The sequence below is a fragment of the Pleurodeles waltl genome, chromosome 6 (assembly GCF_031143425.1).
Source record: "Pleurodeles waltl isolate 20211129_DDA chromosome 6, aPleWal1.hap1.20221129, whole genome shotgun sequence".
NCBI lineage: Eukaryota > Metazoa > Chordata > Amphibia > Caudata > Salamandridae > Pleurodeles > Pleurodeles waltl.
The window spans coordinates 763,532,386-763,559,295 of record NC_090445.1 but is presented as its reverse complement, the minus strand read 5'-3'; the positions used below and the strand labels follow the sequence as shown (position 1 = coordinate 763,559,295).

Below are 26,910 nucleotides of genomic sequence, written 5' to 3'. Positions count from 1 at the left end.
ACATCAAATCAAAGAATCCAGGACAGCTGCCTCGTACTAAGACTAGAATCCTGCTCCAAGTCCAGCAAACAACTTTTCAACCTCATCAGAGATTTCACACCAACACCATTATCCCCTCACTGGACCTCTGCAATGACCTCTCTGACTTTTTCCACAACAAAATACTCAAGATCTACAACAACGTCACACCCCACCCACTGCAGAAGACATCATCATGCAACCACCCACCACCACCAGGAACACCCAACATTTAACAAACTGGAGCCCACTCACCACAGAAGACACAACCGGAATCAGGCAGATAATGCATTCACAGTCACCCACAGACCCCTGCCTCCATCACATTCAAAACCTGGAAAGAACACTGATCAGAACCAACCTCACCACCATCATCAACTCCTCCATTCCTGGATAGCTGGAAATACGCAGCAGTCACAGCTCTTCTGAAGAAGCTCTTTGCAAACCTGAAAGAACTCAGCAAATACAGACCCATCTTGCTCCTCCCATTCCCACCCAAAGTCCTGTTGAAGGAGATCAACAGGCAACTCTCCACACATTTAGAACAGCACCAACTCCTGGATTTCACCCAGTCAGGGTTCAGTAGCAACTACAGCATGAAAACTGCCCTCCTGGCAGCAACAGATGACGTCCATCATGGATAGAAATGGAACTGCAGCTCTCATCTTCCTTGACCTCTTAGAGGCCTTCAACAACGTTTCCCATGGCACCCTCATCGCCAGACTTTGGGACTCAGAAATTCAGGGGCCCACCCTGGGATCAATCGCCTCCTTCCTCTCCAACAAAAATCAATGAATCATACTCTTCCTATACACCTCTGAACCCAAAAAGCTCATCTGCAGAGTCCCCTAGGGATCCTCCCTCAGCCTAACCCTGTTCAACGTGTACATGGCAGCCCTCACCGGTGTAGTAACAACCCACAGCATCAACATTGTCTCCTCTGCCAATAATGCATAGCTCATCCTCTTCCTCACCGTCATGAACCACTCGACCAGGACTAACTTCATGGCCAACTGGATGAGAGAGAACTGCCTCAAACTCAACATGGGCAAAATGGAGATTGCGATCTTTGGAAAAAAGACGTCCCCATGGGACTACGCGTGGTGGCCATCTTATCCAGGACCCATGCCCACCCCAGAGACCACACCAGAAACCTTATTATCTTAGACAACAAACTCATGATGAATAAACAGGTTAGCAATGTTACCACATCCTGCTGCTTCATTCTCAGAAAGGTTTGCATGGTTTTATTAGAATCTATAGGTTTTTACAACCAGGAAATATAAAAGTTAAAAGTGCACATTCAGCTTTTTAAATACATTGGACCTTCCCCTCTGGTCTGCGTATGGCCTACCCTGAGGGTGATGTATATGTATTAAAAAGGAAGGTTTAGGTCTGTAGATGTTTTTTTGTTTTTGCCAGGTCGAAAAGGCAGTTTAAAACTGCATTCACAGACTGCAATGTCAAGCCTGAGACATGTTGAAAAGGGCTACTTAAGCGGGTGGCACTATTAGTGTTGCAGGCCCACTAGTAGCATTTAGTATTCAGGCCCTGGGTACATGTAGTACCACTTTACTAGGGACTTACAAGCAAATTAAATGTGCTGTCAGGTGTATGCAAAATTCACCATATTTAAAGGAGAGACTGCAAGCACTTTAGCACTGTTTAGCAATGATAAGGTGTGCAACGTCCTAAAAGCCAATAAAAAAGGGTTCAGAAAACAGGACACTGAAGACGAAAAGTATGGGGATGACCCAGCAGAAAGGGCCAAGTCCAACATCCGCACATTCATTAAGCTGTCTTTATATTGGTTTTATCATGGTGATATTGATATAGTGCTTTTTTGTACTGTATTTGATTAAAGAAGAAAAGTTATGCTTTTCATTTTATTGAAGAAGAATAAATCCAGTATAAACATTTGGACTTGGAATAGATGTTTGTAATTGTTATTCAACATCACTAAAATCACACACTATCTCTGTGGGGACGAAAACATCACTATAATCACACACTACCTATGTGGGGACTTGAACCTCACTCTAATCACACACTATCTCTGCAGGGACTTGAACCTTACTATACCCAAGCACTAGCTTTTTGGGGACATGAACATTCCTATAATCACATACAATTTATATGTGAGCTTGAACATCATTATCCTAACATTCTACCTGTTTGGAGACTTGAACTTTGTCTGTATACAATATTTCAGTGGGGACTTGAGTATCATTATCGTCACAATTTCCCTCTGTGGGTACTTTTGTCAAGATTGTAGATAGCATCTCTGTAGAAAGACTATGGTGCTACTGTGATCACAAATCACCTCTATTGGCATCATCACACACCGTCCCTATGCAGACATTAACATTACATGCCATCCCTGTGAAGATGTTGTCTAAAGGCTAGCATGATAAAATGTAAGTAACTAAACAAACTTTGGGTTCCAATTAACCATTGCTTAATTTCAATTATTATTTTTCTATGTGTTAGTTCTCTTATCTTGTAAGATTTTGAGCACTACAACATGAATGAAATGCAGTTTTAAGTGTAATTCTGTAATCATGGTATATGATATTTTCTGACATATTATGAGCATTATTCATTTTTTGTGTACCACTAGGATATGTGCAGCACTACATATCTGAATATATGATTATGTTATTTCTGTGTAGTGCTGATAAAATAAACATTTAGATATGTGCCTTTGACTGTATTCAATGACTAATGATAAATAATTGAGTAGGTCCTCACAAGGATGGTAGGACATGTTCAAGTCCCCAGAAGGATGGTTCTGTGCACTTGATTAAATAACAACATATTTGCAAAAGGTTAGTCCCCACAAGGCAGGTATCCACACATAGTTTCTAGAAGGATGTTAGCACGTGTGTGTGTGTGTGTGTGTGTGCGCATGTGTGTGTGTGAGTGTGTGTGTGTGTGTGTGTGTGAATTCTGCCTAGCTGATGGCTCCTTTGCAGTAAAGCACTTACAAACTGGGTGCCAGGGAATTAAAGGTGAATTTATTTCAAATGTAGAAAATGAACCATATGCGTTTTGGCTCAATTATAGACTTCAGCATGGATGGATACCATCTTGACAATAGCAACTACATGCACAACATTATCATAGATGGTGAAGACAGATCACCATTCATGGTCTTTCTTGCAAATTAATTCAGCAATTTAGTCATAATTCATTATATGAGTATAAGTTACTTAAATATTTGTATACATGCATATAATGATAAGATTAAAACAATCTATTATCATGTCCCATATCTATGGTGATCAATCATTACAAGATTATGCAAAATAAGCTTATTAGTAACCCAACTATTATTGCCCAAGGGGTCATACTAGTCACTCATTGTTCACAAATGTGCATGCATCAATTCTGTCATTTGGTGTTCTGTATACATGGCAATCATGTTATGTCACACATTATAATTTGATGCAAAATAAGTCATAAATAGGTCAACTCCATACTCTTATTGCCCAAGTGGGCTTGCCATTCCCTAATTGTTCATAATTGTCCACACATGAAGTTTTTGAATGAATGCCTTATTCAGATTTTCCTATTTGCTTCATCATCCATCTTGATCGTGATCTGTGAATAAAAATAAATGCAATGTATACATCACTAAAGGTGGATGAGGTGCTCAACACTTACATAGTTATTATTTTGTGAAAAAGAATTAAATATGTTATACTTCTACAGTGATAAATGTCCTGATTATTATTCACTGCAACTCAGATCTCTGGTTCACATGATTCCAACTGTACTATGTACCGTGATTCAAGCTGCTTAGTTCATTTATACAATAGCCTTTTCTTGGGTATTTGGGTGCCCTATTCAAGCCAAAGTATGACAAGTAAGTCCAGTCATGTTTGTTATATATTTCAAAATATTTGGCCACTGGGTATTTGTGAACTTTCTAACCTGAAAAATGGTGCTCTCTATATATGCTTCCAGAGGGACATTTGATGCAGTTCACCATATAATCTGATATACAGTTAATGTATTTCAGTATTTTCTGTTGTTTGTCATTATATGAAAAACTGCATTCAGATATATTGTGACTGAACCTATAAGCTTTACAATTTTTGCATATATACAAACCTGCCCTAACCACTGGTTTGATGTTGAACAGAAAAAGTGTTTTTTGACCATCATATCTTTCAAATTTCTGTTTCTTCTGAAAGCGATGCCTGGAGAACTACCTAGCTAATTCTGTTCTTTCATTCTTTAAAGCACCCACATTTTTAAATAATATGCTCTTCACCGCATCAGCCTGGCTACTAAAAGTAGTAATGGTTACATTAGCTGGTTTAAAAAGCAGGTCTTTGCTTTTATTGGTAATTATTTTTTCCTACCATGGCACACAGAATTCTAGGAGGGACATTATCTGGTTCTAAATCTTTCAAGCATGTCATTTCTGGCTACTGCAAATTTCTGTTCTGTCCTGCAATTACTCTTGCGCCTACCTAATTCTTCATCTGGAATGTTTCATTATGTTTGCAGTGGGTGACTGCTGGCTCTGTGCAATATATTATTGCTAGCGGGGTCTTTACTCTGTAGTGAGGCCACTCAATTACCTACCTGAATCCTTTCTTTTAGATCATTTAGCTCTAGGAATTCTATATGGGTGGAACTGTAGGTAATAAAAAAAATGAGATTCAATTTATTCTGATTTAGTATTTGCTTAAAATCTATCAAGGTTTCTACTGTGCCTTTTCATAATAGCAACATTTCCTCAATATAACACAGCCATTTAACTACCTGCCTCATGTATTAATCTATGTTTGGATCCATGGACATGTGTCTACCCTAGCAGCCCATCACCAATTAGAGTAATGGGGGGTGAAACAGGTGCCCATGGCTGTCTCTCAGATTTGTTAATACAGTACTTTATTGAAAGGTAAAATATTCTTATATTGACAAAAAATGATTATGTTTATTACCATCCTAATATGTTCATAGTGGTTAATAGACCGTGCTCTGGGGAAAGGTTCTCACACATACACTCTATCAGCGTGGTTATTCGATGTGTACAGTGCCTGCACATCTAGTATGACCATTAAAAATAGCTTTTCATAAGATATACCATTGAGTGTTTTTATAAAAAATTGCTGCTGTTATTTAAGTTCATGGGTAATTCCTCTACAAAGGAAAAGTATCAATGATCACCATAAATGGAGGTTTTTTCCAGGACACTTCCCATGGGTGACACTGAAAATACCAAAGGTTACGGTTCAGAATTTAGTCATACAAAACCATAGACAATCATCAGCTATATCTTTCACGTAACGGTAACTCGCACCCTAAGGTAACTATAACTCACGCCCATGCCATGCAGTACAGTTTTCTTATCAATAATATTATTGCACATGTTGCAGTGATAATATCAATGATGCCATACAAGATCTCATCAGTGATATAATATGTGGAGTAATTAGCTGTGCATGGTGAAGGCGCAAGTTATAGTTACCTTATGGCACGAGTTATAGTTACTTGAAAGACCTCTAACTATAGGTGCTGAATTTTTATGATTTAGTACATCTAAATTCAGAACCTAACTATAACATCCCCGTAACCTTTGTTTTTTTCAGTGAATTTCTATGTTTTATTTAATGTAAAGTAAGTACCATACGTTATTCCAACCCCCGCCAAGCCTGGCCTTTGGTCGTGCATGGCGGGGATTTGTCTCAAGGCCTGGCCTGCAGCCAGGCCTTGAAGCCAGGCCCTTATAACCACCCAACCCATGCCATAGGCAGTCTTTGGCCGTGCGCAGCACAGGTTGGCTACAGGGCCTGTCGCTGTGAGTGGGTGCATGAGTATCTGAGTGGGTCTGAAAGTGGGTGTGTGAGTCTATGAGTGGGTCTGAGTGGGTGCATGAGTGTCAGAGTGGGGGTGTGATTGGGTGCATGGGTCTCAGGGTGCATGTATTAGTGAATGAATTAGTGTATGAATGAGTCTGTGGTTTTTCTTCCAAATTTTGTCACATTCATTAATATTTTGTGAATTATTAGCGAATATCGGGCCTGGTGATGAAAAATTATTTTAAACCCATAATTTGCCCCTACAACACACCTATATCCCACCCCAGGAGTCAGGGTGCCTTCACCCTGACCCCTTATACCACTTTTAATTAGGATTTTCACCCCCAGGGACTGTGTCTCGTGAAATAAAATGGTGGCCGCAACTTTCTAGTCAGCTTGCAGTCAGTCAATTAGAGCGCTTCTTTTCACATGCGCATTCGGGAAAATTCACAAATTTTTGTGAAATATTTGTGAAAAAGGTGCAGTCTTGCCACAGCCAGAAATATACAATTTTGGATTTCCCTAAATTTCTCAAAAACCACTGAATGGTTTTACACCAAAATATGCAAAAGCCTGATCTGCGTACTGAAAGCTACCTTTCTGCCAAATTTGGTGTAGTTCCATCCAGTGGTTTGGGCTGTAGTCGTGTCTAAAGGTCCTATGGGAATTAACATGGGAAACACAACCCCCTTTTTCTCGGTCCCCACTTGACGGATCACCCTGAAACTTTATGTGTACAACAAGAATCACCGCAATGCTTTTTTAGGGGAAAATTCTGTAAATGGCACCAAAGATATAGGCAAGTCAAAAAACACTTTTTCTATTTTTTTCTATGGAAACATGGCCCTAACTATAACCACCTAGTGGCGAATGCCACTAAGTAATATATATATATATATATATATATATATATACATCTTTGCTCCCTACCTCAGTCACTGGCTGTAGAGAGCTGTAGAGAAACAAACACCTCTGCAAAGTCAGAATCAATAGGGGTGAGAGGGCTTACCATGGCTTTATTGAAGCCTCAAGGGGACTTTAGCATGTACTAATGTAGCAGTGTCTGCCCTGCATGTCAAATATGTTGCTTCACTATTTTATTCTATAGGTGTCTTTGGTTTAGCACTAGAAAAGTGTATAGAAATAAGCCAAGGCTTGCCACAACTCATCTTTTCTGAACCTGCAACTGTCCTTCATTTACATGCATTCCTGTGAATTCACTGTGATGTATTGTGTGGATAAATAAAGTCTTTATGTTCTGATAATTGAGATCTGGTACCTGCCAATATTTTTATTTTTGAGCCTTGACTGCCAGCCTCACTAATATACACTCACTCTCTATTGTTTGCAGGTAATGGTTTCTCAAGGTACATCTTTCCAGGTAAAGCAAGAATCTAATTCCATGTTCTGTTTTTTTTCAAGCGAGTTTCAACATGTAGTATGATGATGACTTGCTAACAACCTTTCTTCTCCACCACCTTTCTCACAATTACTTTTAGGACTTCCAATCCATCTAATCGGCCTACTCTGGTTCTTTGCAGTATTGCCATAAGATGCAGAATCATAGTGATACCACAGAATGCTGTGCCAAGCTATTTGTTGACATGCGTGGTGTTTTGTTCTGGAAGTTTATACCGAGGCATGATGTACCATGAACTCAACAATCAACATCTTCTGTGAACCAGCGTCTCTTTTTTTTCTCCTTCCATACCCTATTTGTCCGCAAGGTGGCCTTCGACAGCCGTGTCAACTCACCAATAACACAGGGCGGCTGCCAAAGAACTATCCATCGTCATTCTATGGCTGGCCCAGGTTGTGTTTGTAATAATACCTTTGCTGAAAAAAATAAAGCAAATCTTTTTATAGTACTGGCAGCAAATTCAAATACATAGTTTATTATTTCCCTTTTTAAGGAGGCTCATAAAGGAGGATGATTGGCGAATGGGTATGAACGTGTATGCTGAAGGATTTAAAAACAAATTCCATAGTAATGCTTCCCTGATTGTGCATTTTTTGCAAGTAAAGTCCAGTAGAGTTGCAGAAGTGTGCCCATAAACCACAGAATGACTATCCATTTGGTCTTTAAGAGTATATGGACAAATGTTTCACCGAAAGTCGGTATGTTCAGTGCTTATAGGATCCTGCTTTGCTCACTTGTTTGAAGTCTGTGCTTCAAACAGCAATAACCATGCAACATAGATCTAGGAAATCCTGGGGACAAGGAGGAATTCAGGTATGATTAAGAAACTGGCCAGTGAAAGACCAGTGACGGAGTGGAGGATGTTTCTGCTTTCACAACCCTCATGGGAACTGAATCATCGAAATGAGCTATGGAGAATTTAGGCTGTGAATTGTGTGCTCATGAGATGCTCTGGATTGATAGTGTTTGGACTGAGATCCTTCTTTCCGTAAACGTATCCCCACGGTGATTTTGAGCACACCGACTAAACTGCCAGCTGGTTGACCTGGATGAAGGAGTACATAGTGACTCTCAGCAAAGGAAATGTTTAGAATAATTTAATGGAAAAAAGTAATGCAAGGGAGAAATGTAAGGCCACAGTATTGTATCTCAGATATACAGTGAAAATTCAGTAGAGTTTTCAAAATAGATTCCAACAGTATCTTGGCAGTGAGGAGCCTGGAAGCAGCATTTGGAACAGTTTACAGACACAAGCCTGATAATTTGCTAAACCAAGGTATAGTGAATTAGTATAGAGCAGCAGTGCACCAACAATAGACTCAAGAATCACTTGCTGTTTTTTTCTTGGGCATGAAAGGAAAAAGCTGACAGATAAGCGAGAGAAGCAAGTTGCCTGATGCCAACATAACGCTTTTCGGAATCTCGGGAGTTATGCCAAATACCAAGATAGTATCTAAAGCCTACATAATAGACCTGCATTAATTTCATTTAATAAAGGGACCTTTCTTCTGCTACAATCCAAACCTTCTGGCATCCATGTTCACTTTCCTTTCTCACAAGAGTAGTATACGTTCTTCTTTCAAACAGGGACAGAGGGCACGATGTACAAAGCAGTGTTTTGGTCATAAATGTTCAGATGAGTTTGTGACCGAAAAAATGCTTTTAGCAATGTACTAAACACAGTTTAGGATTTGGTAATTATTTAATGACTCCTAAAATGAGTTTAAAAACAGGTAAGAAATCGCTAATCAGAAGAGGCCTGCTGTACATGTCCCATTTAAGTAATGAATACTATCTATGTGTACAAATGGTTTAGGACTGAAATTGCAGTTGTAAACCATTGAAACGTTACTGACCCCCAATTTGGGTTAGTAACTTATTGACAAAGGGCTCTCTTCCCTTTTGTGAATGTTAAAACACATTTTAGAGAAGACATTGGACGATGGGAATAACACAATCTCTCAAAACAACTAAAACAAAAACTAAACAAAAAGTTAATTCTTTTTTAGCCAAGCAACTGTCACAGTCCAAGAGCTGTGGAGATGTGCAAAATCTGTTCCAGGAACATTATATATTTGTGACTAAACTAGTCTCATGCATTGAAATAGCAGATATGTCTTTGGAGTGGCTGTGCAAAATGCTAATCAAAGCGTTAATGCGCAGAGAGTGTTGATGAGTGATGAACAGTTTTCTCTTAAGAAGAAACATAATCATTATTAGTACTTTGTGTCAATTATTTTAGTAGTAAAAAAGCCAAATAAAATCAAAATTTGCATAAAACTTGTAACCAGATGTACAAAGCATTTTGAGGTCGCAAATGGCATGATTGGCAGAATAGGGCCTTTTGTGACAGCAAAATGTTTTTCTAAATGTACAAAAACCAAATTGTGATTGGGTAACTTGTTACTGAATCGCAATTTGGGTTTGCAACCTAATACCCATCCTAGTGGTGTGTAGCGGTGTATGAGGTCACAAAACATTAATATTTTACAGACATCTCAAATGGGAAGGGAGCCACCCATTGACCCTTTCCCCTTTGTGAATGTTAATAAATAAAAATGACACTTTTAATTTTTAAATCATCCTGTTTTCCTTTAAGACAAACAGGTTGCATTCATACAAAAAGAAATTGCTTTATTTAAAAGCAATCACAGACATGGTGGTCTGCTGACCTCAACAGGCCACCATCCGTGTGATGGCTGCAATTCCTCGTGGGTCACAATTTTCAATCTACCTCATTAACATTGTTTGGCAGTGACCTTGTAGAGAGAGCCATTTCCAACACATTTTGGAAATGGTCTTCTCTACATGGTCACCCCCAAATAAATATTTATGAGGTAGGTCAAAGTGTAACCTACTACAAATCAATATTTTGCAAAACGACCTATTTGTACATAGGTTAGTTCACAAATGACCACACTGGTCACAAAATTATTGGTCGCAAATTGTGACCAGTATTTTGCAACCAGTTTTACTACCATCTAGCCCTAACAAAATCCTAAGATTTACATCAAAGTGAAAACCTCAAATTCACATAAAATCAACACCTAGCTAAATCTGTTAACCGTGGGCTACAGTGGGACCCCCGAGTCACTGATATTCCCAAAAACATTTATTTTGCTTGTAACAAATTTTTGGCAACCTTAAGCCTAATTGCCAGATTACGCTAAAGGGAAAACATTTCTGTGATATTATAAAACATTCTTGAAGATTCAAGGCCTGTTATAAGCACTCAATGGGGAGAGGCATGGCCAGTCATAAAACATCAGAACATAAACTGGTCCTACGGCTGCCATGCCATAGCTTGAAATAACTAGACCAGTGGTTCCCAACCTTTGGTCCGGGAACCCCTGGGGGTCCGCGAAGCCTCCTCAGGGGGTCCGCGACTTCTAAGAAAATTAAATAATGTTAACAGATTAGGTCCCAAGTTTACAGTAATGTTTCAGTGGGGGGTTCCCGTATTCCAATAATGATTCAGTGGGGGTCCCCGGGTTCCAATAATGATAAAGTGGGGGTCCACAGAAGTCAAAAGGTTGGAAACCACTCAACTAGACTGTTGATAAATGAGTCCTGCGGTGCTGCATCCTCAAAAGTCCTCATCTTATGCCTGTGTTAGAGCAGTTTTAGCAAGCCTTTCTAAGCCTGTTGCCGACAGGGAAAAGACATAAAAAGCCAATAACAACCACAAAGAAGTTCCCTGAAGCATGTTCATGCATAACCTACTTGTATAAAGTGAATGTATATTGTACAAATGCAGTTCACAATCCTAGATTTGCTTTAACAACATGAATCCCTGTGCAGTGCGGATTAGTACAGCTTGATTTCAAAATGTCTGTGTACTAATACTTTAGAATATCTTGCTTTTTATAGTGTGTAGTTGATGTCAAAAACGTCTCCCCTCTCTCAAATGAACATTTGCAAGAGAGAAGTGGTCAAAGAACTATAAGCAAAAGTGAATTCTGCAAAGGGTTCTCAGTAATTGTGAAGTAGCCGGCATTCTAATAGCCCAGGTATTTGCATCATGTACTGAGGTTGCCATTAATTGTGACTGATATACATTTAGTGATGGTAAAATTACCTCTAAACATCTGTTCAAATACAGCACTCCACCCGCACAGTTTGCTAACGTCGCATTCTGCTCTTACACACTTGCTGGTTTGACTTCTCATCACTTCCAAACCTCACACCTAAGTAAAACTGAGGGGCGGTTTCCCTCCACCATTATGCTACGGAGGCAATGAATCTTCGTTAGATATCTCCCCCTGCCCATAATCATAGCCTTGTACATGACTGAGTTAATATGAAGTTCTTTTGCTCTATGAGAATCCCCAAAAGGAGGCATGGACTAAAGCAAGGTTACTTCACTATACATGCACCAAAATTATTATAAACAGGAAAAGGTAGAACCACAGCTATTCGCCCATTAAAACTCTGTCTATGCTCAATTACTTTTTGCAGTTGTGGCAGTTATTGATTGGAGTACAAGGATTTTGTTTTTACTATTAAAGGACTCTTTCATGGAATTCAAAAATAAACGTTGAAAAACATTACAGTTCATGTAGAACTAGAAATAAGTATGTTAATCAGAAAAGTCACCAGCAAGACAGTAGAACGAACTAATGGCATGTAAGGTATCTAAGGAAACATAAGAATAGGTTGAGTGATCAATTAAAAAGGACTAAAGAAGAAGTGAACAAAATCACACGAGATTACCATAAGAGGGCACAATATATCTGTCGACACACAGCACATTATATGGAGTGCATGCAGCATACTAGTCAGTCTCTCTAGCATAGCAAGCAAAAGTCAGATTCCTTCTACATGTGACCATACTTTGGGGGTCATTCTGAACCTGGCGGTAATTACCGCCATGGCGGAGGTTGGCGGTAGCACCGCCAACAGGCTGGCGGTGCTCCGCCGGGCATTCTGACCGCGGCGGTACAGCCACGGGCAGAAGCGGAAAGCCGGCGGTGTACCGCCGACTTTCCGCTGCCCATGGGAATCCGCCATGGCGGCGCAGCTTGCTGCGCCGCCATGGGGATTCTGACAGCCCATACCGCCATCCTGTTCCTGGCGGTTCACCCGCCAGGAACAGGATGGCGGTATGGGGTGTCGTGGGGCCCCTGGGGGCCCCTGCAGTGCCCATGCCAATGGCATGGGCACTGCAGGGGCCCCCGTAGGAGGGCCCCACAAAGGATTTCAGTGTCTGCTTTGCAGACACTGAAATTCGCGACGGGTGCAACTGCACCCGTCGCACCTTCCCACTCCGCCGGCTCCATTCTGAGTCGGCTTCCTCGTGGGAAGGGTGTTTCCCACTGGGCTGGCGGGCGGACTTTCGGCGGTCGCCCGCCAGCCCAGTGGGAAAGCCAGAATGACCGCCACGGTCTTTCGGCGGGAACCGCTTTGCGGGAGGCGACCGCCGTCCGCCGCGGTCATAATCACCCCCTTTGTTCCTTTTACAATTTTAATTTATGATCAAAAGTTGCTAATTAACATTAGTGCTTTCTTACTTCCAATTTTTATAACATGTTTCGCCCAGCAGCTGTGCACAGTACTAACTATAACGACAAGATCACTGATATCTGTATCTGAACACAAATTCCATGTCCTTATTCACACAAGATCACTGATATCTGTATCGGAACACTTCTCATAACTAAATCACTATAACTTTCAAAGCCTTGAAAAAGTCCAAGGTGCACAGCTGCTGTGCAAAAATAAGTCGTCTAATTATCCTTTGACCATGAATAATACTCACAAAAAACATAAATAAAAACATAATATTCAAAATTAAAAAGAGCATTCCCTTTTACTTCTACGAAAATAGTCTCTATGCAGATGGTTAAGCAGGAAAAGCAATACAAAGAAAATGTAGGTATTAGAGGTATGATCTCACCACTTTTCTCCTGCCAATAATCTTTTGCATCGTAAATATGAGCCCCGTATATTATTAGAAAATATTTCATGGCACTTGTTCCTAAATCACATTTTTTGTATTGTTGCCAAATCCATAACTGACTTAGTTTAATGTTCTATTTTGTGTTTCTGTGTGAAATGACAAACTCTCCGAATAATGTCCTAGAATAATTGTCTTTTTTGTATTTATTATACTTAAACTAAAGCCCTCTTTATTCGTTTACTGACTTAGGGCCTTATTTCGTTTTTGGCCGAAGGGTTGCTCTTTCACAATGGTGACATAATAGGATTTAGTTTTTGGCGGACGGGATATCCATCAGAGTTGTGACAGAGTAACCCATCTACCAATATCTCAACCAGGTCCTTTATCAGATCTAGAATGTATAGATAAAAAATATTATTTAGATAAAAAATATTAGGGCTTGAGTTGAATAGCAATGTGTCATGTGCCTAACGCAATGGTTTGTGTTTCTTTCCTTCAATTATGAAGCTATGTATTGCAACACTTTGTCACACTGCAGCTGTCAAGGATCTCAATGTTATTTTAACTAGCTAACGTAAAAGGTGATAGCCCTGCTTAGTACTTCTGAGCGAAGATCCATAATAAAATACTATTGCTGTACACTATGGTTTGAAAATCTAATCACTATGCAGCAATATTTTCGCAATACTGCCCCTCAAGGCCTATACCCTTCAACCTTTCAATAAAAAATTCCAACTGACATGATTAAAAGTTTTCTCAATAAAGAGGGAGGCTAATGACTCCCTGATGTACAAGGACATTTTTCTTGAAATGGATAATAACTAACAGTTGCCTCGTGCGTCAATTGCCCAATCTGCCTCATTAATCCAACTTGTCCTTTTACAAGTTAATTCTAGGTGCAAACTTTCACTGTCGATGTTAAGCAGTGGCATTGACTTGTAGGTTGTTTTAGCATCATAATTTGGCTTTCCTAAGTCATGAAGGAAGTAAATGTGACACAATAATTTAATTGGATGTATTCCTCAGTAAGAGCACACATTCTTCTTCAAATGGTTTTTAGAACTCTCTGATGAAGCCATCTGTACAAGGGGGATTCCCTCCTGAGTGATTTATTTGCCTTTCTGCTTTATTGTCTTCATCACAAATTGATGATCCTTGACATTCATAATTTCTGGAAGTGTTAGGACACTCAGTAACTTCTATATGTTATAGAGAGAGGCATCATCATTACTCTAGAAGTATTTGATTTTCCCAAAAACTTTATTGAATTTTGGGTAATGTCACATAAGGTGTGATGGAGGAGCATCAGCTTAGTATACAGTGCCATTTCCCACAGTACAAGCTCTAGAAGTATAGATGTAAATAGGTATTTTAAATGCAGTACAAGTGAGTTACATGTTATTCACATCAGAATTCAGCAATTTGGAAAGAAGAGAGAAAGAAACATGTTTTACAGGATCCATCCTCATGCAAAAAGGTAAGCATTATGCTAGAATGATATCAACAGTGATTACAACTGGGCATTGTGGGTGGTATGAATCAAGCAACTGTCTATAGAACTGTCTATAGAATGACCCCGCCAAAACAAAGGATAGGAACAGGACAGGCGAGGGGGCAGTCTCCTTACGTTGACTCTATGGGGAGGTGTAGGTTTTTGGAGTATTCCCAGGTCTACCACTTTTAGTAAATCTGCAAATGTATCAAAATCCATGAATGTTGCATAGGGAGATCCGCACAATACCCATGGAACCTTCCCTGGGGCAAAGTAAGGAAATGCAGTGATTTGCACTGTGTTGCTTTACCCGAGATTTATGAAGCCACTCAGGGCCAACCAAGGTAGCCTTGCATGGCTTCATAAATCTCATTTAATTTTGGGGGGCGAGGGGTGGCCATGCAGTGCATGGAGTAGGTGGAATGGAGACAGTGAACATTGCGACGGTGCTGGTGCACCCTACACACTACAGCATTGCTGCCTCTATTACGAGCCGGAGACAGGGCTGTAGGTCGTTTCCCACTGTGCAGAAAATATGTTTCCGCCCACTGTCCCAACGGGAAACTCATAAGGGGCAGGCGGTGAGGTGGGTGCACTGGTGGCAACCTACCCATCGTGACTTTGACAGATGAGCTTTTCTGTCCGCCGAAGTCGTAATGACCCCCTATGTGAGGAGTATAGACACCTTTCACCTGGAATAAAGAACATTCCTAAATCATATATCTATCCTCTGATATTCTATCTTTTAGTTAAAAGCCTTAAATGTAGTTGTTTCAATGACAGCTGAGTTGAACGAATGTAGGATATAAATAAACAATATGACCTGAATCTTCACTATCCACTTCTTCCTAAAGTCTTTCCTGTTTCCCCTACTCCTGTTCCTCCAGTTCTATTGATCACCCCATTTCATGAATCCTCCGCTCTTCTTGCACACCTATCCCATAGAAACTGCCAGCTGGGTCTTCATCTTATGTTCCTGAGCTCTGCTGTATGAAAAATGTGAATGAGATAAATAAATAATGGTGGGAAATTTATGAGAGGCCTTTGCATGGCAATTGTTTTACGGTTATTTGGAGTGGGTTTTGTTAGAAATGGGGTCTCTAGTTGGCAGAGGTATACAACTTTGTCCAAATAGGGGCCATAGTCCTAGTCAGGGTAAGTCACACACAATCCAAATTATCCTGTGCCCACCCTCTGGTAGCTTGGCACTGAGTAGTCAGGCTTAACTTAGAAGGCAATGTGTAAAGTGTTTGTGCAATAAATCATACAGTAACACATTGAAAACACCACACAGGTTTAGAAAAATATATGATAAGTATCTGGTTAAATTAAGGTAAAAACGATAAAGATTCAATAATCACAAGTTCATATATCACTTTTGCAAGATTAAAAAGAGTCTTAAATCTTAGAAATCAACAGTTGTCTCTTGGTTTCACAAAGTACCTGATTTGCGTCCAAAATAACATGCACGGAGACCGCAGAGGAGGAGGTGCGTGGAAAAATTGGGTGTATGTCGGATTTTCCGGCACGGCACAGACGATGCATCGTTTCTTTCCACGCTGCAAGGAGCTTTGTGTCGATTTGCGGCGCGCAGGTTTCGTTCCTCACTGCGATGTGGGGATTTGTTTGACACCCAGGTACGATGAGTGGAAATCCTGGACATGTGGGACAAAGTCACAGGTGTTGTGTCGATCCGGTGTGGCGATGTGTCGAATTTTCTGTCCCACGGCAGGTGCTGTGTCGATTCTTCACTCAGGAAGTCGGGCTGCATCATTCCGGTTCAGCTGTGCATCGATCCAGTAGGGCTGTGCATCGAATTTCTGGTCACAAGGCAGGCGCTGCATCAAATCTTCACTCGGGAAGTCGGGCTGCGTCGTTCGAGTTCAGCTGTGCAGTGATTTTCTCATTGCAAGGCAGGCTGTGCATCGTTTCCGGCAAGCTGTGCGTCAATTTTTGGCACAGAAGGAGTTCCTTGAAGAGATGAAGTCTTTTTGGCCATGAGATGTTAGAAAACAGGAGGTAAGCTCAATCCAAGCCCTTGGAGAGCACTTCTCAGCAAAGTCAGAGTGCAGCAGGGAAGCAGGGCAAAAGCGGGGCAGAAGTCCGTCACAGCAAAGCAGTCCAGGTGAGTTCGTTGGGCAGTCAGGCAGTTCCTCTTGACAGGTTGCAGGTTCAGGTCCAGTAGTATCTGATTTGGTGGGGTCAGAGATCTAGTTTATATACCCAAAAATGCCTTTGAAGTGGGGGAGACTTCAAAGAGTGGTTTTGAAGTGCACAAGGTCCTCTTTCAGTACAGGTATGTCTGCCAGGGTCCCAGTAGGGGGTTAGGCAGTCCATTGTGTGAGGGCAGGCCACTAGCCTTTGAAATGTAAGTGTCAGGCCCTCCACCCTTCCAGCCCAGAAAGACCCATTCAGTATGCAGATGAGTGCACGTGTGACTGAGTGTTCTGTGTTTGTGGTTGTCTGGGTGAAATGCACAAGGGAGCTGTCAACCAGCCCAGCCCAAACTGGATTGGAGACAGGCTGTAGGACACAGATGGATTTTAAGTACAGAGAAATGCTCACTTTTTAACAGTGGCATTCCTAAAATAGTAATATAAAATCCAACCTCACCAATAAGTCGGATTTTGTATTACCATCCTGGCCATACTAAATATGACCTGGTTACCCCTTTCTGATCAGAATCTACCACTCAAACAGTATATGAGGGTAGCCCTAATGTTATCCTATGAAAGGACCAGGCCTCATAGTAGTGGAAAACCAATTAAGGGGTTTTCCACTACCAAGACATATAAACCACACATGTATGGTTCCTGCCTTTTAACTACATAGCACCCTGCCCTATCGGATACGTAGGGCCTACCTTAGGGGTGACTTGTATGTAGAAAAAGGGGAGTTTAGGGCTTGGGGAGTTTTAAATGCCAAGTCGAAGTAGCAGTGAAACTGCACACAAAGGCCTTGCTATGGCAGGCCTAAGATGTGGTTAAGGGACTACTTATGTGGGTGGCACAACCAGTGCTGCAGGTCCACTAGTAGCATTCAATCTACAGGCACTGGGCACATGTAGTGCACTTTACTAGGGGCTTACAAGTAGATCAAATATGCCAAATGAATATGAACCAATGTTACCATGTTTAAGGGAGAGAGCATATGCACTTTAGCACTGGTTAGCAGTGGTAAAGTTTGCAGAGTCCTAAAACCAGCATAAAGTGTCAGAAAAGTGGAGGGAGGCAGGTAAACCGTTTGGGGATGACCACCCTAAGGCTGTGAGGGCTAACAGGTTTACCATTCTATTAGAGAAGCACATAATCCAGTATGGCTGGGGTAAATACAATAACCTTGTTATCTATGCTAAAGTTGTTGCCTTACATATATATAGATTCTTATTCCAGCAGTATTTGAAGCCTTTACATCTTGAGGCTAGTGGCATAGGAAGTTTTTGTATAATTAGGGCTCCAAGACAAGTCCCAGAAACCTAATTTTTATTAAAGTAGTTACAATGCCCTCGGCACAATTGATGCAGTCTCCACAGTCACCTTAGCAGCAAACCAGTTAACTGGCATCCTGCAAAAAAGTCAGCATTCCCCTGTCATCCTACAACATCTCATTCCTCCTCAAATGAGGTACACCTAATGGATATTGCCTCAGTTGACAGAAAGTTGTTTCCAGCAGGATTAGCTTACAATCCATGTGAATCATGTTATGAAATTAGGTGTACATGAATCAATTCTTGGTGGTATAGATTTAGGCAGAGGTAGCAGCTGTTTTTGGAAAGATCTCACCAAGAAGGCAGAGCAGCAGCACAGCAGGCAGGGATGGCATCCTCCTTCTCATCCTGGTAGGTTCTAAAATGGCAGTCTGTCAGAAATGGGATTTTGAAATAGGGGTGTGCAAGATGTGCGCATTTATGAAAAACTTTGGGAAAATTGCACGAGTTCAGGCGTAATATTGCCAAATGCAAATCTATCATTTAGTGCTATATTTTAGTGCAAAATGTGTCCTCGTGTAAATTTTTGAAACAAGAACACACTGTGCTCTAAGAACATAACCGGTAAATACAATTGCTACTCACAGTCTGGTTGTTTGCATTATTTCTGTCCCCCACCACTATAATTTTACTGCGAAAAGCATTGTCATCACACAAATTAATTTTGAAAAAGTTGTGTAGCATAAAGTTCCTAAATGTACATAAATTTCATCTGCATAATTTCAGTATTGCACAACCCTAATTTTAAAAGTAGAGCTAGCATAATGTTAATATTCTACTCAATCCTGAAATGTTCTCATTTGTGATGTTCCTCCTCTGTAAGTATGTCTAAAGGTGCCATAGGCCTCACTGCATCTCTTGCACACTATATTCCATTATGACTTCAGATTGTCTGAGGCAATGGCCCTCCTATCTGACCTTTATTACTACCCACCTCCAAACTCTTAATCCCAGTCCATTTTAAAGACATTCAAGTACATTTTGCTGCCACAATCCCACACTATGCTAATATTGTTTTTGTCACACTTCTGATTGACAGTTTTTATTGGCTTTTTATTGTCCCTTTTTAAAGTTTACAAAACTTACAAAGACTTATAAACTAATCCACAATATCTCGACGAGCAATGGGACAGACCCTTTCTAGAAAGAAGACAGCTGACAGCAGGGTGATTCAATAGTAAATGTACAGGTGTTAATTGCAGGTCATCTTCTTCCTAGTTATTGTGTGTGTTCTCTCTGCAGCTCTATGATTAGCTTAACAGCAGACAGTCAGATGTGTTAAATGGTGTGACTATTTGTGTAGTGGGCAGGACTCTTGTCTATTCTATATCAATAGCAAATTTAAAAAGTTAACTCTGGTAGCAGGTTTGATTGTCTTCTTCAAAATCAACTTAAACATTTGCTTTTATGTATTTAAAGTTTTTGTAAAGTGCATCACACAACTGGGAGCCGTCAGAGCACAATTGAAAGATAATCAGTAATGATCACAGTGGAAGAAAGAGAACAAGACATCTTATACTTCAATAAAATGGATACTATTGCTTGTAGGAGATGGAAAAGCCTTTTAATGGCCATTGTTGTCTACTACTGGAGTGAAGGGCCAAGACTTAAGCATTTGATTGGAATAATGTTTCAACTGTAGTATCAGGAACAGGGTTCTCCAACGTTTTCTGCAATAGGAGCTACTTACGCTCAATTAAAATAATAATGAGCTACTAACATCATTAATGAAAAAAGGACTTTATCAATTTGGAATGGCTCTATGGGGGTAATATATAACAGCCATAGCTGCAATGTCCCTCATACCAATGTATAAATATTTTCACTCGTCTCCCCAGTGCTACATGATTTATTACTCATTTATCAGCTCTAAATACATTTTGGAAATATAACCATTTTTCTTCAAACATTTACTCATGAGCTGTAAAACCACATTTTCATCTTGAATAGGGGCTTCTCACTTTGGTATACATATTTGTATTCAATCACGCAGGCGCATCTAACTTAGTTGGCAGGGACATACACAGAAGAGCTACTTACAAGTAGCTGGAGAGCTACAAGTAGTTCACGAGCTACTCATTGGAGAAGTCTGGTCTAAAAGAATTTAACTAAGGCATAGTATAATAGTAAGTCTTGATGTCAGCTTGGAATGTCATATACAGGCAGTCTAAAAGGGGCTGGAATCAGTTGCTATGTTTTCATATGTGAATATGAAAATGGTGGCAGTAAAAATGGCTGCACGTCTTACTTTGAAAAGCATCATCTTTTATACTTTGTATGGAGGAATGTTTGATGCCACTATTCAAGTTCAGCATTCACAAAGATTAGTCTAGTCAATACAAGCACCAGCAATGCTGCAACCAGTCTTATCATGGCTCTGAGCTGATTGCACAATGGCAAGTGAGAGGGGAACTAGAGAGTAAAGAAAAACAAAACACCTAAAAACATATTTTGATTAATTTTTTTACTAGGATGTTGATACATGATTTTGATCAACCTGAGGTAGTAAACAGGGGTCTGGATAGGCATCCAGCAATAAACAGACCTTGGGTAGACCCACAAATAAATAAAATAATAAAATGAGAGTAACAAAATATTAATTTAGCAACAGGTGGTTGGAAAGGAGTCCAAAATGGAGCCTGTTATTGATATCTTTGGGAGACAATCAACCGGTCACATCCTTAAGTTAAGTCCTGGATGGCAGCATCAGATGATAGCATTGCATGTGGTTGCATCTAATAGAGTCTTCATTTTCTCTCTGTTGACGTGCCAGTTAATCTACACTAGAAAAAAAGAGGACATGAACATTTATTACAACTACTGCATTATAGGACACTCTGTATATAAAGAGGTCAAAGCACTGTTTTCATTGAAAAAATATCAAAAACTGATTCAAAAGAAATGTCATTCTATATATCTCTATCAAAATTATGAATCAAAAATATCTGTGTGAATCTTGAAAACTGCACTAGAAAGGGAATTTCAGTAATCAATAATTACTGTATCTAAAAGGAAAACAGACCATGATAATCTTGTGACAATGCTGCTTGAAAGTCTTATAATGATTAAGATCTTTGATAGAATCTGTGGTAGGATACGAAACAACAGATTCCAGTTTATTTTGGGTAAAAAGAAGTTAAGCCCACTGAAGCTTATCGGTTTAAGGCTCTCCTACAGAGTGATTCATAAGTGCATCTCCAGTGAGGTTCCAAACTACCTGGGAATGTCATCCCATTGCTCATTTTGTCCTTACAGGGAAAAGTAAACAGTGCACATCTCTGCACTGAGAACTCAGAGGAACCTCAAAATTCTCCTTTATTTACACAGGTGCTCTTCAGCCTCTCATCTACCATGGCCATTCCATAATGGTTTTTTCCTTCCTTGGTTCATCTGGCAGTACACAGAAATCACCATACTGTGCATGTAATCAAAGAGGTCATCTTTCATCTATATAATCATCACCGTTAGGTTGTTGTCCATTATGCATTGTGTGTGGGTGTGTATAAATAACAGTAGAATATTATTATAGCCATTTTATATTCTCCAACTTTAGATCCACATAATATTAAAAAGTGATACATAGTTCCATTCTGCGGTGTTGCCACATTTGTAGGGTATGGTAAATGCAGGGAAAACTGAATTGAAAACAAATTAACTGTTGTACCTGTAAACTGAGGCTAATCACAATGGAAAATAGAATAAGTAACACTTGCAGTCCTTTAGTTAGAACTGAGTTTACAATTTCTGATACAAAGTGACTTTAGACTGGGATTAGCCACATCTCTGGTAAGAGAAAGCACTCCCACTCTCTCTTTTTTATTTGAATAGTTTTTGGTATAGCACTGCTAAACTCCACAGGAATGACAGAGCGCAGCACAAAAAAGGTTCAAAAGACATAGGGCTAGATTACGCCCTTAGGGGATCAGATACTCCATCACAAAAGTGACAGATATCCCGCCTGCGGTTTTACAAGCTCCATGGGATATAATTTTACTTTTAGTGCAGCAGACAGAATTTCCATCACAGTTGTGAAGGAGTATCCCATCCACCAAGGTCGTAATCAGGTCCATAATATTAGTTTATAGAAGCACATTAGAAGATATATATATATATATATATATATATATACATGTTGAGGTGCACCCCTAATTATGAAGTAACAAAATCAGTCATACTAAATATTGAATCCAGAATATCATGAGTATAATCATATTGTGGTATGTATTATCATTGGTAAGAATATAATTTTACTATTTTGCACTATAATATAAAAGTTTTAAATAGCTAAATCTTCCATAAAATGCATTGTGCTTTTATATATAGATAATTAATGTGAATTCTTGGCATTTTTTTAAATATTTGTTTCCAGGTGTTGGATGTTGTAGTATTTTAAATTCTTTACATTTGTTTTTGTTTTTTAAACTAGATGTTTAATAAACAGTGCTACTGGGTGACTAGTGTATTAAAGTGTGTTTTGGTAATTTAATTCTCATTTTACATTGTTATTTTTGATGATACAATTATATTTTTTCAGGTTTTTATTCTTCTGGTTGTTGAGCTTTATTGGGGATTTGTGTGGGTATTGTTTTATTTGTATTTATAAAAAATGGTCTAATGGTATTTTTTGTATTTTAATAATATTTAATGATTGTTTTTTATTGAAGTAGTGTTTGTTTTAATTTGTTGGATTTTTGAGATTTTGATGGGTAGTTTATTAAATTATATTAATTGTATTTTATTTTTGATTTTGGCATTATAAATTGTTTATTGTTATAATGTTATTTAATGTTTGCGTCGTTGGGTTTTATATTAGTTAATTGTGTGTGTTGTGATAATTTGCATTATTTATAATTTTATATGTTTTTCTTTTTCTTTGTAAAAATGTAAATATATTATTTATTGTTTTGTTTTTTATGCTTCATGAGTGTTGAGACATGAGTGAGTAATAATTCACTTTTTGGGCGCAGGGATTGGTACTGAAATGGGTTCCTAATTCATTTTTAGGGCATGGGAATAGACTGTGTGTGCGCTTAGTGATTAGTTTTTAGGGCTCAGGGATAGATTTTGCAGCAGTTTAATAATTCGTTTTTAGAATGCAGGGATGTGTATTACACTGGGTTAGTAATTAGCTTTAATGGTGCAGTGGTTATTGCGTCAGGTTTGTGATTTGTTTTTAATTGGCAGGGATGGGTATTGCACTGGGGTAAGTATTCAACTTTACGGCACAATGATGGGTGTTGCATTGGGTTGGTGGATAGTTTTCAGGGACAAAAACTGTGTTAAAAAAAGGAAGTTATGACTCCATTTTTCTAAAAAATGTTTTTCTCTTATTCACAAAGGAGAAGGGGTTCTTTAGGGAACCCTTATCATTTGCAAATGGACTACCACTACCTTTCAGTCGACCATATTTTGGTTGCAAAATGTTAATACATACCACAAGGAATCCGTTTTTGGAAGGAAAGCCCTATATGTGTCCCTTATGACTACAGATTTAGAATGGTTTGCTAAACTAAATAGGTTTAGTACATTAAAAAAACACATTGCCTGGACTTAGTGGATTGCAGGGTTTGTGGCCAGCAAATGTGCTTGATGATCTGTCCGTAGCTTCTATATCTGTGTTTAGGATGCTCCATGTGTTTCATATTCTGGGGAAAACTAGTTTTTGGATGAGGAATGAAAAAATCATAGGTGAGGGAAAACTAGTTTTTGAATGAGAAAAGAAAAGGAACTTAGGTGCCTTTATGTATGAAACGTGCATTCTTGTAGGTGGAGGGATGTTCAAGAGCAAGCCATTGTGTATAGCTGAGGCAGATGAGATTCTCGTTTGGGTAATCAACCAGATTGTGAAGTAGAGGATTGTTCAAGAAGTTTAGGTAAAACAGTTAGAAGAGCATTCCTGTAGTCAATTTGATAAATCGTCATACCCCACACAGAGGCTGGAAATCTTTTTTAGAGAATTAACTAACTAATAACAATCTCTCTTGAATGAGGGGCTTGACCCAAGATTGATGCTCAAGCTCACGCCTGTTTTGGGTGGCCACGAAATATGATGCCTTAATGATTTCCTTATACCCATTCAACATTGTGAAAGAGCCCATGAGTACAAATTAGTTAACACAGAGAAAAGGAAAACAATCTTCCCATCTCTAGTGGTCCTCCTTACTCACTCATCAGTTGAGTTGAGAATTTCAGGTACAAGTAACACCCTGGGATTAATCATAACAAGTCTCCAATTTTTCTTGGAAACTTGATTATTTCTTTGCCAACTGTGTCTTTCTATAAAATGTGCTCCTTCAGTATATTTTTAATTGAATGGGTAACGATAGAAGGGGTAGGGATGTCTGCCTACTGTATTCTTCACATTCCTCCTCTTTCTCTGTGTATGGTGACCAGGTATATCCCAGCTGAGCGCGCTTTGTCGCTGGAGAGGCAATAGAACTGTCAGTCCACAAGAAAGCAAAGAGTAAAGGTAAAGTGTGTGGTGGGATTGCATGTTTACAGCTGCAGAAATTGAATATAATGAAAAAGGACCCCCAGGGAATAGTTCTTGGAATGAGAGTAAGATGGCCCCTCTCTGGTAGATCTTTGTGGCACCCACTATGTTATTAACACTCACAGAACAAAGATAGCTTCTGAAGCACATCAAAAAATATGCAAGAAGGACAACAGAGACTGATATAAATGGCATTTGTAATTTAAACAAATGCCAGCCTCTTTCACCAAATGCCAATTCTTTATGAGTTAATGAAGTAACTTATACTTAAGAATAAAGGCACATGTTTTGCAAATAAGCGTGTAGATAAAAAGACCATAATAGAGTAATAGACAGCTATGTGTGCAAAAGACCATCAACCCCCAATCAGATTAGTCATCTTTGAATGACTCTCCTCATTATTATGTGCATGCTCTCAAAACTACAAGTTAGGAAAATACCATTTTTCAGGAAAGGTTCTATATATGGCTACCTCTAAAACTGTAAAAATGTACTATCTGTGTTTGCATTGACCACTACACCATTTTGAGTGTGTGTCACTCTGAATACAAATTTTACCAAAAGATGCAATTTACCTTGTGTTATGCATCATGCTAGGGAGATGTATGTCTGCTGACTTTTCCCACTTTGGCATTATCTGTTCTCTGGACTAAATTTGAGCGTGAAAAAGGGTAAAATTTGTGCTAAGGAAGCTGTGGTGAGTAACCCTGTGGTGAGAGCTTTGCGTGCCATTCGAGTATGTGCTTTAATTAAAGGGCCAGTTACTTACTTTCAGTAACTGTAACTCCTTATCTGGTAAGGACAATATCTAGTTGCAAATTCCTTACCTTAGAATTCACCCAGGTGTCAGTCTGGATCCAGAGATTTTTCTCAAGCAGTACCCCTGCACACCGTTAGGTGGCATTCATCCGCTCCGCTTCTGCCATCAGCATCATCGGCTCCAGATATGACGTTTCGGATCCTATATAGGCACCACACTGGCATGCTGACATCAGTTTCTGTCATGACTTTCCATGGCAGAAGTGCAGAGCCATAAAGAAACTGACTAGTGGTGCATCATAACTAAGGCCCTGAAGGGGGAGTTCCTGTCTCTAGAAATCAGTTTGCAGAGCGGGAAGGATAGGTAGGTTTGTAAGGAATCTGCAACTAGATATTGTGTGTACCAGATAAGGAGTTATAGAAGGTAAGTAACTTGTCCATCTGTACAGACATCTAGTTGCAGATTCCACACCTTAGAATAGATACCCAAGCAATACCATTCTCTGAAGTGGGTCTCCGAACTAAGATCGTACTAGAAAGTCCTGCAGGACCGAACAGCTCAGGTACCCATCCCTACGGATCTGACTCTCCAGGCAGTAGTGTTTGGTAAACATGTGCAGAGATGCCCACATGGTCACCTGGCAGATATCAAGGACTGGAACTCTGCATGCTAACTCAGTGGTCGCAGTTAAAGCTCTGGTAGAATGATCATCCAAACCTTCAAGTGGTTGCTTCTTGGCCAGTGCATTACAGATTTTAAAGCAGACTACGACCCATCGGGAGATGGTTCACTTCTGCATGCCCGACCTTTCTTCGCACCCACATAACCAACAAAGAGTTGATCATCCACCTGGAACTCTTTTGTTCAAACAAGGTAGAACGCCAATCCTCTTTTTGGATCCAGATGGTGGAGCCTCTCCTCTTCCTTAGAAGGATGTGGGGGTGCGTGAATAGTAGGCAAGGTGATGGATTGGCATACATGAAATGGCATGTTCACTTTTTGCAAAAAGAAAGCCCTAGTTCGAAGCACCCATTTGTCAGGATAGATGGAAAGGTAGGGTGACTTAGACGGCAATGCCTGCAGCTCACTTACCCTGCGAGCAGTTGTACTGCCCACAAGGAAGGCTGTTTTCAAAGTGAGAAGCCTGAGAGGACAAGTGTGGAGAGGCTCGAAAGGAGCACACATCAGAAATGTCAAAACCAAGTTCAAATCCCATTGGGGCATAATGAAGAGGGATGGAGGAAATATCAGAGTAAGACCTTTAAGGAACCTATTAACAATAGTAGATTTAAACAAATAAGGCTAATCAGGCAGCCTTAAAGTGCAGAGACTGCTGACAAATAATCTTTGAGAGTGCCCACAGCAGAACCCCGCTGCACCAAAGAAAGTATAAACAAGACAACCTTAGAAAGAGGGTCAGAAAGGGGGTCAACATACTTGTCTGTGCATCATGCAACAAAGTTCTTCGAACAAAAGGCATATACCATTCCGGTTGGAGGGACGTCTGGCTGCTAAGATTACGCTA

At 39.8% G+C, this 26,910-nt stretch overlaps 1 protein-coding gene across 1 annotated transcript in view; it reads left to right on the top strand.

Annotated features, from left to right (window-relative positions):
• The window catches only part of TECTB (tectorin beta), a 230,403-nt gene that overhangs the window by 188,958 nt on the left and 14,535 nt on the right, over positions 1-26,910 (top strand). Inside the window, exon 10 of the mRNA XM_069242215.1 lies at positions 7,186-7,215. Coding sequence (XP_069098316.1) covers positions 7,186-7,215 — 30 coding nt within the window. The remainder of the gene's footprint in view (positions 1-7,185; positions 7,216-26,910) is intronic.